The sequence below is a fragment of the Schistocerca nitens genome, chromosome 4 (genome assembly GCF_023898315.1).
Source record: "Schistocerca nitens isolate TAMUIC-IGC-003100 chromosome 4, iqSchNite1.1, whole genome shotgun sequence".
NCBI classification, from domain to species: domain Eukaryota; kingdom Metazoa; phylum Arthropoda; class Insecta; order Orthoptera; family Acrididae; genus Schistocerca; species Schistocerca nitens.
The window spans coordinates 535,509,699-535,524,847 of record NC_064617.1 but is presented as its reverse complement, the minus strand read 5'-3'; the positions used below and the strand labels follow the sequence as shown (position 1 = coordinate 535,524,847).

Here is a 15,149-nt window from a genome sequence, read left to right as displayed (position 1 = left end):
TACCTGAGACACAGTGGAAGAAGGCAAATATTTTTGATCCACATGTAATATACTTAACACTAAATATAATCACTGAAAAAAAGAAATAGAAAAGATGGGATGGACCAAAGAGAGAATGCAACTGTGTAGTGGGAGCTTCAAAATGAAAATATTCAGTTTATTGTAAATTTACATAAACCAATTTTATTTCACCAACCTTATGACAGATGCTCCCATCTTGCGCCACAATGGTATGTACTTTGGGTCACAGCTCGGACAGCCCTGCTCTACAGTCTCAACACCTTCTCTCCAATCCACTTCACATTGTTTCCTCAGCCCAGCTGTGCTGCCTTCCTGGACACTGACATTGACCTATGGAGTGACTCCATAAAAATCTCTGTCAATATGAAACACACCAACAGTCAAAAATACCTCAGTTTTTATAACTGCCATCCAGTTTACACTAAAAGCTGTCTCCCTTACAGTCCAGCCATGGGTGGATGGTGCATCTGCAGTGAAAAGCAATCCATGGCTCAGTTTATTAAAAGTCTTAATATATCTTTACAGACAGGCAATCCAGATGTGGTCTCCAGATAGATTATAGTGCCATATCCAAACTTGGATCTAATCCTCTGACTACACTCATATCCCATCAGTACTCATCATCGCCTCAGACTGGAACAACATAACTAAGTCCTTTGACTACTTACAAGGGAAACTCTCCATCATCCCCCCTCCCCCCCCCCCCTTATTTAGTGGTAAAATGGTCCATTGGATAGTCCATCAATAACTGAACACAGATCAAGCATGAAAACAGGGAGAAGGTGTACTGAACTCTGAAAAAAAGAAACAAAATAGAAATGGTGAACTGTGCAAGCTTGAGATGTGCAACATCAAGCGAATTGCAAAAACGACGGCAGTGTAGTTGTGTGGTCACAGTGCTGCACTATGGTGCATGAGATCAGTGTTCAAATCTCCCTGGTGCCTCACCCCCCCCCCCCCCCCATAGACCTCTCACAGAAATGAAAACGGCAAATAAATGGGTGTGAACTATGTTACAACAAAGGAATTCAAGTGTCAAAATTTCCAAAACAGGACAAAAGATTAATAACATGTGGTACTTGGTTAGAACATATAGGTGGTATGTACGTCAGGAAGCCCCAACATTATACCTCGTCGTTGCAAACGGACATTACACCACGACACAGACACAAATTTGAATACAGCGAACAGGCATGTCAATGACTGGACAGACAGTTCATATTAGTATCATACATGGAAATAAAGAACATCGTACCCACAATCTTGTGCAACTGTTCCAAAGTGATATTCTGTCATCTACCTAGTTGACTAAATATTCTTTTCTGTTCTTATGCCAAATGTTCTCTCTCCAGTACCAGACCTCTGAATTACATGTAGGGTAATTGACCTTAACACACATTACTGTGATCCTGCAATTTTCCTGACCTAACTCCACACTGGCTCCTGCTCCATACCTACCTCTGCTCTTGTCCCTATGCCCCCCACTTTACTCATTCTACACTTGAACACTCTTCCTCTTTTCTGTCTTCCCCTCTCAGTCCTCTCCTTCGCATTTTTTTTTTCTGCCACATGCAAATCTGCCTGCCCGCACCAGAGGCTCCTAGTCATCAGCCACCTTTCACTCCAACACTTCCTCCTCCGAACATCCATTCTCCATTTGCAGGAAGGATTTATTTGAGAATTTAGCATCATTTTCAGTTTTTTTATGTAGCTGTGGCTCACTCTACATCTTAACTGTACAGCGGGCTGTTTCCTTTACTCCTTTCACTCATTATATTCCACCAAAGACTTTGCTTTACTTCATCCGGTTTTGTGCTGATCTGAGCACTAAAGAAAAGTTTTTATTTGTATAGATGATGGCGGTATTGAGACTCTCAGGTGTGGGACGTGAGTAAGCACCAAGCTATTGGTGTAGAAGTGATATTTACTGTAGGAGAGAACCAACAAGATATCATTGGTGTACAAGAGAACAATACGGGACTCAAGACTGACCCCTGCACCATTCCTAAGGGAACTTGCTTCCAGAATGACTTTTTGTTCTCGCGGACAATATGCTGTCATCAGTTTATAACCACTCAGGTGGACTATCTGAAAATTTTGTGAGCATTATTCAAAGCTGACAGTATGACGTGCTTTGCTGAAGTCTAGTAAATGTTGGTATAGTCACCCCACTGTGTTCTGTGGCAAATTTCAGGCCATAAGTTACCTCAATTGGTTTAGTGTTAGAGCTATGATGTTTAAAATATCGGAGTGGTGTTTGTTGTGTGAGCTGAATATGCATAAGTATTTAGTTGATTGTCAACAACATGTTCCATAACTCTGAATTCAGTGGTGTGAATGTTGATTGTACAGTAAACACATCTACATCTCTACATGGCTACTCTGTAAATCACATTTAAGTGCCTGGCAGAGGGTTCATCAAACCACCTTCACAATTCTCTATTATTCCAATCTCGTATAGCGCACGGAAAGAACGAACACCTATATCTTTCCGTACAAGCTCTGATTTCCCTTATTTTATCGTGGTGATTGTTTCTCCCTATGTAGGTTGGTGTCAACAAAATATTTTTGCATTCTGAGGAGAAAGTTGGTGATTGGAATTTCGCGGAAAGATTCATTCACAACAAAAAACGCCTTTGTTTTAATGATGTCCAGCCCAAATCCTGTATCATTTCAGTGACACTCTCTCCCGTATAAACAAGTACATGTCAGAGTTGAGCTGCTGCTTTCTTCTAGTTCACGAAACAAAGGGCTTATCTTGAACCAAAGTACCATATGGGACCTTAGCTAGTATTCCTGAAGTCTCTGTTTTACTCCAGGTCTTCCAAGCAACCCCCTTGTGGGTCCAGGGGTCAAAATAGGCCCGAGGTATTCCTGCCTGTCATAAGACGTGACTAAAAGGAGTCTCACACGTTTCGGCCTTTATGTGATGGTCCCCTGTAGAGTTTGTCTCCGTTTTTCAAAATTTTCCTGAAGAGCGAGCCAATTGGCGTAGGGCGCCTTACATGGTGCACAGTGTCCATCATGTGCTGAGACCTCTCTCATCCTTCGTCGACGTGGATCTGCACTTCCGCTCATTCTCCATCTGTTGGGCTAGGTCACCCTCCTGCGTGCATTTTCCTCCATCCTCGGTGCAGTATCGCTTTCTGCTCTGTCGACGATAATGAACTTCTTAGCTCATTTGCGCCTGACTTCCAGCACGGTAGCCAGTCCGTTGTGGTGGGGCCGCCATGTACCCTGTTGGTTGTAGCCCTTTGACCACACAGGGATCGCTTTGCTGATGCCTGCGCCATTGACGTATGCCAAGGAGTAGGTGCCCGTCACCCTGGGGCATCGGGACTCCCGGCAATGATCATCCTGCCAGGTGGCCTTTGCTGCGGCTGGGTGGCACCAATGGGGAAGGCCCCTGGTCGGAGTGGGTGGCATCAGGGCAGATGACACGCCATGAAGCATAGTACGTTATCTCTTGCTGTTGGTCAAACACCAGCAGTCTCTGAGTGATCAAGGTCTAACTTCAATGCTAAGAAATATGACCGCAAATCGTCCCCCCCACCACACAGTGGGGGAGGGGGGGGGGGACGCCAGGCTAAGGATGGCAGCGAAACTTATTCACCCTGGTACCTTGTACATACGAGAGTTGACGGGGAATCTTTCTTGTCAATGAAACCTTAGCTTTTTGTGGAGCATGTAGAGGACAAGTTTGGGGAGGAGGGCTTGTCCAAAATGCGGTCAGGATTGGTCTTGATCAAAACAGGCCGGCCGAAGTGGCCGTGCGGTTAAAGGTGCTGCAGTCTGGAACCGCAAGACCGCTACAGTCGCAGGTTTGAATCCTGCCTCGGGCATGGATGTTTGTGATGTCCTTAGGTTAGTTAGGTTTAACTAGTTCTAAGTTCTAGGGGACTAATGACCTCAGCAGTTGAGTCCCATAGTGCTCAGAGCCATTTGAACCAACCTCCCCCGATATGGTGCTTTAAGCGATGGAAGTTCGGTCATATGTCTTCCCGCTGTACTTCCAGCATCACCTGTTGGGATTGTGGACCTCCTTCACATCCCAATACTCCCTGTGCCCCGCCTCCCATATGTATCAACTGCGGAGAGCACCATTCATCTTGCTCACCAGACTGCAAGATTCTCCAAAAAGAAAGAAAAATAATGGAATGCAAGACCTTGGACCAACTGACCTACACTGAGGCTAAGAGAAAATATGAGAGGCTACATCCTGTGCATATGACATCAACCTATGCTGCCGCTATGACAATGGTTCTACCATCTTCTGTTCCCCTGCGTACAGTTCTCTCTCAAAGCTGTCAGACTCCACCTGCCCCCTTGATGGTGGGGGCACTTCCCTCCCTGTTGCTACTGCACAACCTACTTCAGGTGCAACCCCCCCCCCCTCCCCCAACCATCTGGGATGTCAGTCCACACTTCTCAGCCAGAGAAGCGTAAGTCGTCTTTGGCTCCTCTCGCCAGGAAGGGATCCCTTGGGTCACTCCCTTCCCTGGTTCCTACCAGTGGCAAAGCTGACACCCTCCAGTGGCTGAAGCAACTTCAGGTAGCTGGTTGTAGGGCTTCACGGTCCTCCTCAGTCTCTGAGACTGAATCAGTGAAGCCCTCCCAGCCGGACAAACCTAATGAGCAGCGAGAGAAACGTAAAAAGAAAAAGACCCCAAGAACCAAGGCACTGTGGTGGCACCCACACCACCACTACCTACAAGCTCTGTGTCTGAGGATGAGATGAAGATTCTGGTGTCTCCTGAGAACCTAGACCTCGCTGGGCTCTCAGACACAATGGATGTCGATCGTACAGTACTCATCTTGTGGCAGCAGGTGACCATGAGGTGTAGACTGCCTCATTGACTGTTTCCTACCTTCCCAGTGTCACGATCACTTAATCTTCCAGTGGAATTTCAGTGGTTTTTTCCACCACCTGGCTGAACTATGGCAACTCTTAAGCTTTACACCTGCTTTCTGCAGTGCCCTCCAGGAAACCTGGTTCCTGGCAATGTGGACCCGTGCCCTCCTTGGCTATAAGGGATATTACAGGAACCGTAGCGACTATAATAGAGTGTCAGGTGGAGTCACCTTCGCCAGCTTAAGTGGAAGTGCTGGCAGCACCTTAATGCCCTTCGCTGCCTGAGCAACACCAGCTTGGGTGCAAATCGCTCTACACTGCTGCAGCTCTACAGGGCCCTTGTTTAATCCCACATTGACTATGGGAGTCTGGTTTACGGTTTGGCAGTGCCCTCAGCGTTGCATTTACTCAACCCAGTGCACCACTGTGGCATTTGCCTAGCGATGGGAGGTTTTAGAACGATTCTGGTGACCAGTGTCCTGGTGGAGTCTGGAGCCCCTCCATTGAAGGTTAGGCATGCAAAACTGCTCACCAGTTACATTGCACATGTTCGTAGTTCTCCTGTGCATCCGAATTACCGTCTCCTTTTTCCAACCACGGCGGTTCATCTCCCGCATTTGAGGTCCAGGTCAGGGCTTACGATTGTGGTTCGCGTCCGGTCCCTTCTGTCTGAACTGGAGTCCTTCCTGTTACCACCTCTCCTTGAGGCCCATTCACGTATACCTCCATGGTGTACACCTAGTCCACAGATTCTTCTGGACCTTTTGCATGACCATAAGGACTCTGTTAACCCTGTGGCTCTCTGCCATCACTTTCTCTTGGTTCTCGACATGTACTGGGGCCATGAAGTGGTTTACACCGACGGCTCAATGGCTGATGGTCATGTAGGCTTTGCGTATGCTCATGGAGGACATATTGAACAGCACTGCTTGCCAGGTGGCTTCAGTGTTTTCACTGCAGAGCTGGCGGCCACATCTCGTGCTCTTGAGCACATCCGCTCATGCTCTGGTGTACTGACTCCTTGAGCAGCCTACAAGGAGCTGCATGCCATTTTAGAGCGGCGAGGTGTCCATTTCATCTGGCACGTCCACTGGGGTCCGAGGGATAATCAGGTTGCCACTGGTGCCTTCATCTTGGGCTCCGAGGGTGACACATTACCCAAGAAGGTGAAGGTGATGGTCTACTGCTGATGTAAAGCCATATATCCCTCCCCCGATATGGTGCTGTAAGCGCTGGAAGTTCGGCCATATGTCTTCCTGCTGTACTTCCAGCATCACCTGTTGGGATTGTGGACCTCCTTCACATCCCAATACTCCCTGTGCCCCGCCTCCCATCTGTATCAACTGCAGAGAGCATCAACCTACATAGATAGGAATGATCATCAAAATAAAATAAATCGGAGCTCAAACAGAAAGGTTTAGGTGTTCGTTTTTCCCGCGCGCTGTTCGGGAGTGGAATGGTAGAGAGATAGTATGATTGTGGTTTGATGAACCCTCTGCCAAGCACTTAAATGTGAATTGCAGAGTAATCATGTAGATGTAGACGTAGAACCAGTGCTACCCTCACCATCTGTTGGTAGCGTCTATTCAGGAGTCCATCTATGCCCTGGAATGGTCCCGTCGTTCAGTGGTGTTTGTGTGGACACCAGGACACGTCGGAATCCAAGGCAACGAACTTACTGACAGGCTGGCCAAACAGGCTACGCAGAATCCGCTTCTGGAGATGGGCATCTCCGAAACTGACCTGCCTTCTGTCTTATGCTGCAGGGTTTTATGGCTTTGGGTGATGGAATGGCATAACAGTACACACAGGAAACTGTGTGTCATTAAGGAGACTACGATTGTGTGGAAGTCTTCCATGTGGTCCTCTCACAGGGAATCAGTTTTCCTCTGCTGGCTCCGCATTGGCCATACATAGCTAACACATAGTTACCTCCTTCGTCGCGAGGACCCACCTCGGTGTTGCTGTGCCTCACAAATGACGGTCATCCACCTCTTGCTGGACTGCCCACTTTTAGCCGCTCTACGGTGAAATTTTAACTTTCCCAGAACCCTACCTTTGGTGTTGGGCAACAATGCCTCAATAGCAGTTTTAGTTTTACGTTTTATTCATGATGGTGGGTTTTATCTTTTGATCTATGTTTCAGTGCATGTCCTTTGTCCCTCTGTGTCCTCCACCCTAGTGCTTTTAGGGTGGAGGTTTTAATGTATTGCAGAGTGGCTGGCTTCTCCTTTTTATTCTCATGGTCAGCCAGCCATGGTAATCTGCTGATGTCTTCTACATGTTTCTTGTGTCTCTGTGGTTTTTTTGTCCGATTTTGTCCATTTTAGTGTTTGTTGCCCTTCTGTCATTCTTGTGTGTTGTTTATTGAATTGGCCAGCAAGGTCAATGTCCATTGCTTTCAAAGACTTATACACAGGAACAGTGTGCCACAAACGGTGATGATAATAACGTTGCCTAGGCATTGCAGAGGTATGTTAACACAAAGTGAACGTTGCAGGTTTTTGGCTTATGGCTAAGTCAAACTATGCTTTATTTTCATTGGGTGGGATGTAACCTTGTTACAAATTTTGACCAAGACTAGTTTGTAGTTTATTAATTTTGCAGAACTTCATTGTATATACATCAGCTACACTTTTTTTTATCTATTATTCGGCAATCCATTTCAGTCTATATTGCACCATCTTGAGGCTGTCTGTATTACAAAGGAAATTTGTAATAGTACTTACATAACTTGTCTCCATCATAGAAACATATCTTTACATTGTGACCAGTTCATGATGTCCAAATCTTACAAGTTTTTTTCCCACCAGCTCCAAAGATTTTGTTACAAGCAGCATTACAAATCTAACATTTCAACTGAATTCAAGTAATATTAATAAACATATTTTTTGGTGGTCAAATGTGACCTGTGCAAGAATAAGCCAATTCCATCATGTGACATTACAGAAACTGCATGCAGATCAGAGTAATTTGAAAAACATTAGTATGGTTCACACAAACCTACAGCAGTATCAACAAATGAACAAAGTAAAATGATGAAAGACAATCACTCAGCTGTGGATGATGATGGACAGTGATTAGACAACGTGTAATAAATCAGAAAACTGCCTTAATATAACACCAGAATACACCATTCTTAATGGTGCCCTATTATTTGCAGATGAGTGGTTTTGTCTTTTTATTTTTGTTGGTTACTTCCATCCTACAATTTCTATGATCATAAGATGATGTTTCTTGTGATGTGTATCAATAAATTTTGTCTTTTGTTTGTTATAGGCCTTTATACTGCTCTCAATAATTTCCATATACAGCTAGGTAGTGGAGTCCTCGTACATTTATGTGTGTGTTTATCATTGAAAGTGATTCATTCTTTTCTGTATTTGTAGACAATAGACAGTATACAAGTGACAAGTGCAATATTTCTGTTGCAGGTACTGCAAGTCATTATGGACCTTGTTATCTGGTTCTATTTATGACATTTCTAGTGATGCTGTTGATGATGAGCTTGATAAAGCCCAGCCTCTTTTAAAAAATGGTTTGAATTACTATAAGAGGGCAAAAGAACCATCTGATGATCTCCTAAAATCAAAACTTTCTGCTCCAGTCTTTAAGTTTGTTACCACATTAGGAAGTTTTCTGGTAAGACTTTTTTATGTTTACAGAAAAAAACATTATGGCTGCATGTAGTACTTTATTAAGTCTAGTAGGCAAACTAGGGAGTATTTTGTGCAAGCCTCTTCATCTCTATATAACTACTGCACTCTGTTGTTGTTGTGGTCTTCAGTCCTGAGACTGGTTTGATGCAGCTCTCCATGCTACTCTATCCTGTGCAAGCTTCTTCATCTCCCAGTACCTACTGCAACCTACATCCTTCTGAATCTGCTTAGTGTACTGATCTCTTGGTCTCCCTCTATGATTTTTACCCTCCACGCTGCCATCCAATGCTAAATTTGTGATCCCTTGATGCCTCAAAACATGTCCTACCAACCGATCCCTTCTTCTAGTCAAGTTGTGCCACAAACTTCTCTTCTTCCCAATCCTATTCAATACCTCCTCATTAGTTACGTGATCTACCCACCTTATCTTTAGCATTCTTCTGTAGCACCACATTTCGAAAGCTTCTATTCTCTTCTTGTCCAAACTGGTTATCGTCCATGTTTCACTTCCATACATGGCTACACTCCATACAAATACTTTCAGAAACGACTTCCTCACACTTAAATCTATACTAGATGTTAACAAATTTCTCTTCTTCATAAACGATTTCCTTGCCATTGCCAGTCTACATTTCATATCCTCTCTACTTCGACCATCATCAGTTATTTTACTCCCTAAATAGCAAAACTCCTTTACTACTTTAAGTGTCTCATTTCCTAATCTAATCCCCTCAGCATCACCCGATTTTGTTGATGTTCATCTTATATCCTCCTTTCAAGCACTCTACGTCCATTTAAACCCCCTACACCTCATCCTCGCCTACTTCCTCTTCTCTTGCATAACATTGTCCTCCAGTTTGTTTTTCTTGTATAAAGCCTCAGTATATTCCTTCCACTGTCCAGGTTTCCCTCTTTGGTTAGTAAAGGTTTACCATCTCAACCATTGATACTCGTGCAGCTGCTTCTCTTTTCTCCAAAGATCTTCAATTTCTCTAAAGGTAATGTCTTTCATTCTCATGGTTATGCGTGGCTCTAAAGCCGTGCATTTGTCCACTAACCATTACTTCATAGCCATTTTGCAGTTTCTGTCAATCTCATATTTATATTCCCGTTCAGCTACTTCATTTTTGTATTTTCTCCTTTTGACAATTATATTCAGTATCTCCTCTTGTGTCCAGGGATTTCTACTGGATTGTGTCTTTTTATCTGCGAGATTCTCTGCTGCCTTGCCTATATCTTCTCTCGAAGCTACTCATTTGTCTTTTGTTGTATTCCTTCCCCCATTTCGGTCCAACATTGCCTACTGCACCCTCTGATATTCTCACAATTCTCACTGTCGACTGGTTCCTTCATTTTGTCCAGGTCTTATCCCCATAATTTCCTGTCTTTTGCAGTATCTTCAGTTTTTACCTGCAGTTCATATCTTACAAATTGTGTATAGAGTTCAAATCTGTCACCAGAAGTGTCTTGCGGATTTAAAATGTGTTTTCAAAATATTTGTTTTGCCGTTTTGTAACCAATCTGAAATCTCTCAGTGCCTCCAGGTCTCTGCCATGTATACTTCCTTCTTTCATTACTCTTAGACCAATTGTGAGTGGTGATTAAATTATGATCTATGCAATATTTTAGCAGGCAGCTCCATCTTTCATTTCATTCCTGGATTCTATATTTTCCTACTATTTTTCTGTCTTTTCCTTTTCATACTACCGAATTCCAGTCACTCACCACAATTAACTTTTCATCTTCCTTGTTCTTGTGGTCTTCAGCCCAGAGTCTCCATGCTACCCCATCCTGTGCAAGCCTCTTCATCCCTGAATAAGTACTCCAATCTACATCCTTCGGAATTTGCTTAATGTATTCCTCTCTTGGTCTCCCTCTACGACTTCTATCCTCCATGCTGCCCTCCAATACTAAATTGGTTATCCCTTGATGCCTCAGAACATGTCCTACCAATTGATCCCTTCTTCTAGTAAAGTTGTGCCGCAAATTCCTCGTCTCCCCAATTCTATTCAGTACCTCCTCATTACTTATAGTACCTCCTCATTAGTTATGTGATCGATACATCTGATCTTCAGCATTCTTCTGTAGCACCACATTTTGAAAGAAGTCTTGTTCCTTGTGCCATTGAACTTTACTAATTCCCACTATATCTGACTTTAACCTATACATTTCCCTCAACCATCAGAATAATTTCCTTAATGTCATCATACAGTTGCCCAGTCTCCTCTGCACTGGCGTAACTAATTAGCATATTAACTTGTACATCTGTTGTGGGCATTGGCTTCCTGTCTATCTTGACTACAATAATGTGTATGCTATGCTGTTCATAGTAGCTTACCCATATTCCTTTTTTCTTATTCATTATTAAGTCAACTCTTGCATTACTCCTATTTGATTTTGTGTCAATAACCCTGTATTAACCTGACTAGAAATGTGGTTCTTCATGCCGTCACACTTCACTAATTCCCACTATATCTAACTTCAACATGTATATTTCCCTTTTTAAATTCTCTAACCTACCTACTGATAAAGGAATCTAATGCTCTGACCTGTAGAAAGACATTTTTATTTTTCCTGGTGATTACACCATCCTAGGTAGTCATCACCCAAGAACTGAATGGGGTCTATTTTACCTCTGGAATATTTTACCCAAGAGAATGCCATCAGCTGTAGTTTCCTCTTGCTGTCAGCTGCCTGCAGTACCAGGACAGCAAGGCCATGTTGACTAATGATACAAGGCCCTATCAGTCAGTCATCCAGAAAGTTTTGCATACAATTACTGAAAAAGGTAGCTGTTCTCCTTGGTAACCATGGGTTAATCTGGCTTCTCCATAGATACCCCTTCATTGTTATTGCACCTACAGTACAGTTATCTGTATCAGAGGCAACTAACACACCCCATCTTGGCAAGGTTCATGGCACATGGTTGGGGGACTATAGACTTAAACTGTATTCAATATAATCTAATCCCTATTGGTTTTATTACATTAAGAACAATGACAAAGGACCTAACAGTGTTCAGAAAGGATAGATTAGATACAGTTGATGGTGGCATGTTTGTTGCTGTTATGAGAATAGACTGAAAAGTAAGGTACACTTTCTTGTATAACATGAACAAAAACAATTAAGAGAAGACTGATGTCAATATTCAGCACTCTTTCTTTTTCTCCTGGGTCGTAATGAAGGACCCATGACTCAGTCCCCATCGCAGTACTCAAAAGGAAGTTGCCTCCTTCATTACAGTAGCACTGCAAGAGTTGCTCACAGCATTCCCGTCAGCGCTGCTTGGTTTCATCTGTGAGACACCGGGGTACCCATTGTGCACAGATTTGACAGTATCCTAATTATTTAATAATAAGGCTGACACATTCCTTAGATATTCCAATATGGTTTGCAATTAGCTTTTGAGTGATTGTCTGCTCATTTGGAATCAAATCATCGATGAGTTTGTGATGTTCATTGCTTGTGACAAGGATTGGATGTCTGCCACATGTTTCATCAACAATTATGGCTTTTCTGGGCTCGCAACCATGAATTGTTATTATCCATCAATTTACTGTAGACCCATCAAGAGCATCATCACAAAAAACAGCCCTTAAATGATGACGAATCTCACTAGCAGTTGTCTGCAGCTCGTGGTCTAGTGGCTAGTGTTGCTGCCAGTGGATCACAGGATCCCGGGTTCGATTCCCAGCCAGGTTGTGGATTTTCTTTGCCCGGGGACTGGGTGTTTGTATTATCATCATCATAGTCATTCATGACAATGGATCCATTGGACTGTGTAAATAATTGAACTGTGTAAAAATTGGGACTTGATACGGGCACTGATGACCGTGCAGTTGAGCGCCCGACAAACCAAACATCATCTTCATCACTAGCAGTCACTTTTTCAACAGTTAAAAGTTCAATAACAGCATGCCGTTTAAGTCATGATAACATAGCACTAGAATCCATCGCCACACTTCCACTACTCAATATACTGTGGATGAACGCAAGACATTCAAACTGTGCATGCGTATAGAGGGGGAAGCATTTCTCAAGGTCATTAAGTCATATTGTACAAACCTGTGCACTACGTTTCAGCCTATCCTTGTAGAAGTAGTCCATCTTGTAGTGAAAATATGATGTAATTGGATAGGTAAAAAATCTGCTCACCAAGTGGCAGCAGGAGAACACACATATAAAAGATATTAAAGTTTGCAAGCGTTCAGAGCCAGTGTCCTCCTTATGGCAGAAGGGTTGAAGGGGAAAGAAGAGGGGTGAAGGAAAAGGATTGGTTAGATTCGGGACAAGGGGTAGATTGGGAAAAGTTCCCCAGAATCCCAGTTCACATCCGGTAAGTCTTTCCTGACCTGATGTTCTGGACGACTTTTGCTAACTCTACCCCTTTTCCTAAAATTCACCAGTCGTTTCCTGTCACTCCTCTTCCTTCCCCTTCAACCCTTCTGCCAGGAGGAGGAGACGCTGGCTCTTAAAGCTTGTAAACTTCACACGTGTTTTCCAGACACCACTTGGTGAGTAGATTTTTTTTATCTATGCAGTTACATTTAGTTAGTATGGGTAGAGGTAATTCTTGAGAACTGGAATAAATTGATAATTGATTCCTTATACTAATCCCCTGACTCAGATTACACAGTTGCTGAAAGATTTGAAGAAAATTTGAGTATGATCTCAAATAGCTATCCTACTCATACAATTATAGTTGGTGGTGATTTCAATCTACATTTGATATGTTGACGAAAATACGTGTTGGTAACCAGGCATAAAACATTGTTAAAGATTGTGCTAAATGCTTTCTCTGAAAATAAATTTGAACAATTAATTCATGAGCCCACTCACAGTTTAAATGACTGTGAAAAGCTCTTTGGCCTTATTGCAGAAACAATCCTAAGCAAATACAGGGTGAATTAGGAGAACCGGGACATACTTTGAGGGGTGATTGTGTTAGTGATTCTGAACAAAAAACTTCATATGGACATATGCCCTATTACAAATGGTTTCTGAGATAGAACACATTTAATGTACATTGTTATTTATTTTCTGTTATTCAAATGTTATCGTTGCTTACAACATACCACAGTAGTCTAGGGGAAGTTGAAGCCAACAATTTGCTATAGGGCATCTGTGGTCTGTCAAGTTGGGAAACTGACTCAAATTGGCTTGCAAAAAGTACCTAAGCTACAGTGCGTATACATCATGTGAGATTTAAGTATTTTCACACACACACACACACACACACACACACACACACACACACAATTAGTCCTAGAGAAAAAAGTAATAAGGTCTGTTTTGTAGGATATTTATACTGTAGCTTAAATTTGTACTGTGACAAGTTTTGTCTGGAGGGCATGGTTTTGAGTTACTCGAGAAAAATGTGCAAAAGTGATGTTAAATGTGTTCATCGCAGGAACCATTTAGAATGGGGCACATGTCCGTATGAAGTTTTTTGTTCAGTATCACTAATTCTATCACCCCTCAAAACATATACCCTTCCTCCTGACTCAACCTGCAGGGAGTATTAGGGTGGATACAGGGACTATGACCACAAGGTCATTGTGGCCAGGGTGGATACCATGACACTCAAACCACCAAAAATAAACACAAAATATTTCCATAAAAAAAGCAGATAAAAATTCACATGACCTTCCTGAGGGACAGTCTCCATTCCTTCCAAACCATCTATGTAAGTGTAGACTAGATGTGGCTTAAATTCAAAGAAATAGTTAGAATTTGTACCAAAAAATTAACGAGAACTGACTCACCATGGTACACAAGAAAGGTCATAACGCTTTTGCAGAAGCAATGAAAAACACATGCCAAATTTAAAAGAAGGCAAAATTCCCTAATTAGTGGAGTTTTATGGAAGGTCAGAATTTAGCTTAGACTTCAATGCAAGGTACTTTTAATGGTTTCCATAATGGAACTCACTCTCAAAATGTGGCAGGGAATCCAAAAAGATTCTAGTTGTAGGTAAAGTACACCAGTGGCAAGATACCTTCACTGTGCAATAGTGATGGTAACGTTACTGATGGCAGTGCCGTTAAAGCAGGGTTACCAAATACATTTTTCTGAAATTCCTTCATCAAAGAAGGTGATGTGAATGTTCCAGAATTTGAATTAAAAACTGCTGACAACATGAGTAACGTAAAAATAGGTATCTTAGGTGTAGCGAAGCAGTGTAAATTACTTACTAAAAGCAAGTCTTCTGGTTCAGATTGTATGCCAATCAGATTCCTTTCAGAGTATGCTGAGCTTCATATTTAGCCATCATATACAACCACTCACTCACTGGAAGATTCATACCTGAAGACTGGAAAGTTGCACAGGCCACACCAACACTCGAGAAAGGGAATAGGCGTAATCCATTGAATTACTAACTCGTAACTCTGTTGTCCATCTGCAGTAGGATTTTGGAACCTGTACGGTGTTCAAAAGTAAAGAAATATTTGAAGAAAATAATCTGTTGACACACAGTTAGCATGGATTCAGAAAATAACATTCATATACAACACAACTGACTCTTTTTATTCTCATGCAGTAATGAATGCCATCAAAAGGGAATCTCAGATTCATTCCATATTTCTACATTTCCACAAGGATTTTGATAGTGTTAC

At 42.6% G+C, this 15,149-nt stretch overlaps 1 protein-coding gene across 1 annotated transcript in view; it reads left to right on the top strand.

The window, feature by feature from the left end:
• Positions 1–15,149, top strand: part of LOC126251312 (nucleoporin Nup188) — a 255,349-nt gene that overhangs the window by 23,979 nt on the left and 216,221 nt on the right. Inside the window, exon 2 of the mRNA XM_049951637.1 lies at positions 8,308–8,515. Coding sequence (XP_049807594.1) covers positions 8,308–8,515 — 208 coding nt within the window. The remainder of the gene's footprint in view (positions 1–8,307; positions 8,516–15,149) is intronic.